We start from the raw sequence: 5,501 nt of genomic DNA on the forward strand, positions 1-5,501 counted from the left end.
AATACATGTTAATTTCATAAAAATAAAACGTATAACATAAAATAACAAACTTTTTCCATGTGAATTTACGATCACTTTAATGACATTCGCATGTAAATGGATTTTTTTTAACCAAGATGAGTTCTCAAACTAATCTTAAATCCGCTCAAAACAATGGGGATCGGCTATTGACGTTGCGATTGCAGCAGTCAACGAATCCATCTTCCAATCAACCATTCGAGTTTTCTGCAACTGAAGCAACCAATTATTCCAGTTTCATGCGATTGAAACAATGGAGAAGCATAACCAGTCACCTGAAGCAATGAGATAAGTAGAATTGGTGGATGCAAGTAAAGAAGGAAGAACATAATCCTAAAAAAGCTACTCGATTAGTAACCGATAAAAACTTAAAACCGGGTCGCAAAATAATGAAAAAATGGTTATAAACCAAAATGCAGTTAAAATTGACCATAATATATAAGTCTAAGTTAAAAACATATTATATTTCATAACTTTCTTAAATTATAACATCATCTAACTTTGTTCAAAATGATACATCACACATTCTTGTCCTATAATGTCATTGAGTAAAGAGTTCAAACTTTTAGTCTCACCCACCCATGAAATTACCTTTCTACCCCTCTAACTAAACCATACCCCTCCTCATCGGAATCTATGGTGGATGACTACAAAACCACATCCCCTAAAATAGTCATACAAGAGGGGTTTAACTTTTAAAGCAATCAATCAATCTCATACATTTCTTCAATTCACTTTTCACATCAATCTCATCACAATTACTTCATGTTCTTCATCTCAATTTTGAAATTTCATCACTAAATTTTATTGTAATCCTTCAGGACAGTTACGTGATGCATACGAATCATTAAAACCTAATTTCAGACAGGTAATTTCACTCCGATCTCTGTAACTGTTTGCTAAATTCTGAAATTATTATGTTTCGCTTGTAAATCGGTGTTTTGTTTGGTGTAATTTGTGTTTTTAGCCGAGATTTGTTCCGATCTTCGTCAGGTTTAACCGTTTAACTGTTTTAAGTTAAATTTCCGATTTATGCTCCGTTAATTTTGTTAATTGTAGGCAGATCCGATCGGATTTGTAGAATTTGCAGTTTTCTCGTCTGATCTCGTTGAATTTATGTCTATTTACGATCTAGTCGTTGAAAATCCGTTAGATGTTAACGGAGATATTGAATTTTTGTATAATTTAGGTCAATTGTGGACTTTATTGCCGTAGATTATTTGTGGACAAGCTCTTGTTGTTCAGATATTAAATGTCTGGTTCATAAATGGCAATTATGTATGTGATTCATCTGGTCCTTAGAATATGTCTATTCAAGTCATGAAAAATAATAAGAATAATAGTAAGTGTTTTAATTCTTTGATTTAATTACAAATTTACAAGCAGTGCTGATCGCTGGCCCATTCGGTTGACGATTGATCATGGCAAATTATGTTTATCATCTGGTCCTTAGAACAAGTCTATTCAAGTAATGAAACATATTAAGTGTTTTAATTCTTTGATTTAACTACGAGCAGTACCGATCCCAAGCAGTACCGGTCAGTGGTTCGTTTGATTGACGATTGATCTCTTATTAGCATGCATACTTAAGATATGGTGTTGAAGAAGAGGATATATGATGGAGGATTTCATGGTTTACTGCCTCCAGTGATACCTAAAGCTCCTAGATCCTTGAGGGTAATGAGTGTGAACTTGATCACATATTTGTTATAGAAATGTTAGTTGATTTCTACCGACACATTTTGTTTGTTTCTTTTAGAAGCGGTGTTTACGCAACAAGTCATCCGCAGATGGGGAAATTAGCGGTTTTGAGTTATTAGCCGCTGTGGCCGACAAGTTGTTACAGGAACAGGAGAGTGAAAGTTCTACTTCGAGTGTTGGTTCGAAAGGAAAGGGACCAATCGGCATTCATGAAGAAGGTGCCAAACATGAACCCCTTGAAGTCAATGTCGACGTCAAGGTCAACTCTGTGATACCGGATCATCATGATCCCGCCAGCGGTGCAGAGAGCGAGCTTGTTGCTCAACCTACTAATCTAGACCCTCGTTTAAAAGAATCACCACATTCCGAGAATGATTCTGGTTCAGATCATGCTTCTATTGTTACAAATTCTGGTTTCGTAAAAAAAGTCAACACTAGTTTAATAATGGAAGCCATTGAAGACAAACCGCGTAATATGTATGATGTTAGCGTTGGTTATAATAGAGATGAAATACATCCCGTGGCTGTAGAGAAACAAAGTGGAGGGTTGACTTCAGTCAAGACCTACAATGTAAAGGACGGTTTGAAACCATGTGTACATACCGGTGTGTCAAACAAGTCATATACCAGCGCAGATTTACCCTATTATAAGGATCGTGTTCGCGGTGCTTGTTTACCAAGGGATAGGGGAAATGTGAATATTAATATTAGAGATGATGATGATGAAAAATACTTTAGGTATAATAACCGTAATAACACCAGATTGAGGGCATTTGGATCACGGTCACGTGCTGGATATAGAAGAATGAGGAAAATGATGCCTTCTAGATACTGGAAAGTAGCACGAAAGCTGCACGAGTATGAACTCCAAAACGGCACCAGTAAGTGAAGTATACAGTATACAACTATACATACACCATATATATAGTTTTCGTACAACATTTGAGTTATTTGTCTTTTTTCAGGTGGCAGAGTTAAATCCTTTTACCATAAAAGGAAAAAGATATGCATGAGAGAATGGTTTCAAGCCGATGCTGCCGTTAAAAGGAGGAAGTTGTTTCATAATAGCTCTAAAAATTCATATATAAAGGAGGCAAGTAACGAAAGCATGTCAAATCTAGTGAAATTTAGCATTAAGTCCTTCAAAGTTCCAGAATTGTACGTTGAGGTCCCCGAAACTGAAACCGTCGGCTCCCTGAAGGTATTATTTAGAACTAAATTCAATCCTCGTAATATTTAATACGTGTTTCTTTATTGGTTAAACTGTTTTTGGTTCTCAATATGCTAATTATTTTTTACAGAGGAGTGTGATGGAAGCTGTCAAGGCGATTTTACATGGTAAATTACATGTAGGGGTAGTTGTTCAAGGGAAGAAAGTTAGAGATGACAACAGAACGCTACAACAATCTGGGATTTCCCAAAATTGTAACCTTGAAACTGTAGGGTTTACATTGGAGTCTAGTTTACCTGAAGTTTCTCCGTTTCTTGCTCGGGAAGAAACTCCATCATGCAACGCGCAGCAATGGCTATCTCGGTACTACATACTTCATGGTTTACTAATTAATTTGGATTAAAAAATGTAACTTTAATGCTTATTTATTTGTATTTACTATTATGCTGTCTTCTAGTCCTATTATTGATGGGTGTTTCTCAAGTTCTTCATCGGGTCCTCCGCCTCTGGCAACTAGTTTGGACAACCATCTTGAGAAGAACGAAGAAAGTACAACTTTTGCAGCTGAAGGTACAGAAGTTATGACACAAGAACCGGTGGAAGATTCCAAAGCTCTTGTGGTTGTTCCGCCGCTAGATGCTGAGGTACTCTCGGTGGTCCCGTTCAGTGAAAAATCGAGCAAACGATATGAATTTTCACAAAGGAGAACAAGAAGACCGTTTTCTGTATCAGAAGTAGAAGCACTTGTGGAAGCTGTTGAAATCCTTGGAGCTGGAAGGTGTGAATATTATAATCAAAATACTTATGTATATACGATAAGTATTGCTTCTAATGGAAATCTAATTTTAATAATATTCTGCAGATGGCGTGATGTTAAAATGCGTGCTTTTGGTGATGCAAACCATCGGACTTATGTCGACTTGAAGGTAAAAAAATCCATCTTCTAGAGGTCGGGATATGGGTTGGCCTGCAACACTTTATTGTCCAATTTTTTAGTTCCTTTATTATACGGTTATGTAGATAGAAATATTACTATTGTAACAATCTAGTTTTCAATAGATTGATTTCTAAGATTTTATGCTTTAAAAATGCACTTTGAGTAGCGGTCAACCTTTTGACCCATTTGAATAGTTTCCTTTCTATATTTAGTTCTAAAACGGGTCAGTCGGGTTGGCCTGCAACGCTTTAATGTCTAAATTATTTAATTTTTTTTGTTAAACAAGTAGTGTGTCAAATATGATGGCATGAATTTTACTATTTTAATATGCATTTTGACTTTTAAGCCGGGGTCGACCCGTCTTTAAAGTTTCCTTTCTAGCCTATTTATCTGAATTTACCAGGTCAAGTGATATATACTAATATTAACCTCTTTAGCGGGGCGGTTTAAGTTTATTAACAAGGCCCCCTTTCACATCTTGGTTTCAGGATAAATGGAAAACATTGGTTCACACAGCAAGCATCTCGCCTCAACAAAGAAGGGGAGAACCCGTGCCTCAGAATCTTCTAGACCGCGTACTGGTTGCACATGCGTACTGGTCTCAGCATCAAGCTAAGCAACCCGCGAAGAATCAGAAGCCTCTGGAGGCTCAAATGTAAAGTTAGAGATGATGTCGAAAAATATGGGGGGGGGGGGGTATGGGATGTTAGGAATCTTGATTCATTTGGTGGTCTGTAAATTTGTCGGGAGTGGAAATAATGGCAATCTAACGCAAACTGTATGTAAGATTGCTCGTCTGATTTAGTAGATACCTTTGTGCATTTTGTAAATTTCCTAATGTATTTTATTTCATTTCGATGCTTCGTTAGCGTAGATGCTTCATTTATGTTATTTAAGTGGTTACATTTAATTGTGTTAACCGTGTTGTGTCGTGTAACCGACTTATGAAACAGGTTGATGCTAGTGCTTTATAAAATGACACCTATAATAAAACGTATGTAAGATTGCTCGTCTGATTTAGTAGATACATTTGTGCATTTTTTAATGTGTTTTATATCATTTTGATGCTTCATTATTGTCTGGATTTGTTTATGCTTTTTTTTTTTTTTTTCTATTTAGTTGCTTCATTTGTGTAATTTAACTGGTTAGATTTAATACGTTAAATGTGTAATGCTCTAGAAAATGACCCTTGTAATAAAATGTGTAATATTCAAGTTTAATAGTGGTATTAAGATGACACGTTTTGTCAACTCTTGTTTGTTTTATGTATGTTTAATACTTCATAATACTTGTAGATAATTGGTTTATATTTGAATTGTTTATTATCACTTGCTTGTTATATATAAAAATCATGAAATCTTCTATTTTAAAATGTTAAAAGGACACATATTCGACCTTTTATAGACCCACTCTTGTTGTGCCCAACAGGAAACAACTATTAGACTGTGACATACTCAATGTTTAATGATGATTGGTTAAAAGTTTGAATATAAAATAATTGCACTATGGAACTCTTTTTTTTTATGTTGGGACACTTATTGATCAATGTTTAATGATGATTGGTTAAAAGTTTGAATATAAAATAATTGCACTATGGAACTTTTTTTTTTATGTTGGGACACTTATTGAAGTTCACTTGATATATATCAATATTTTAATAAAGTTTTTTTTTTT

At 35.1% G+C, this 5,501-nt stretch overlaps 1 protein-coding gene across 5 annotated transcripts; it reads left to right on the forward strand.

The window, feature by feature from the left end:
* The first annotated feature begins 560 nt into the window (after nucleotides 1–560).
* Nucleotides 561–4,706, forward strand: LOC110872601 (telomere repeat-binding protein 3). 5 transcript variants are annotated; one of them, XM_035976628.1, is made up of 9 exons: nucleotides 567–886; nucleotides 1,208–1,360; nucleotides 1,552–1,695; nucleotides 1,778–2,600; nucleotides 2,685–2,920; nucleotides 3,021–3,253; nucleotides 3,348–3,668; nucleotides 3,753–3,816; nucleotides 4,316–4,706. In XM_035976628.1, exons 3-9 carry the CDS (start codon nucleotides 1,612–1,614, stop codon nucleotides 4,484–4,486), a joined length of 1,932 nt encoding a protein of 643 aa, XP_035832521.1. In that variant the 5' UTR covers nucleotides 567–886; nucleotides 1,208–1,360; nucleotides 1,552–1,611; the 3' UTR covers nucleotides 4,487–4,706. The 5 variants fall into 5 exon arrangements, with proteins under 5 accessions (XP_021977108.1, XP_035832521.1, XP_035832522.1 ...); XM_035976629.1 differs by lacking the exon at nucleotides 1,208–1,360 and adding an exon at nucleotides 1,405–1,486 and having other exon boundaries at nucleotides 1,596–1,695; XM_022121416.2 differs by lacking the exon at nucleotides 1,208–1,360 and having other exon boundaries at nucleotides 561–886.
* The last annotated feature ends 795 nt before the right edge of the window (nucleotides 4,707–5,501 follow it).

Source organism: Helianthus annuus, chromosome 8, assembly GCF_002127325.2.
Source record: "Helianthus annuus cultivar XRQ/B chromosome 8, HanXRQr2.0-SUNRISE, whole genome shotgun sequence".
Lineage (NCBI taxonomy): Eukaryota > Viridiplantae > Streptophyta > Magnoliopsida > Asterales > Asteraceae > Helianthus > Helianthus annuus.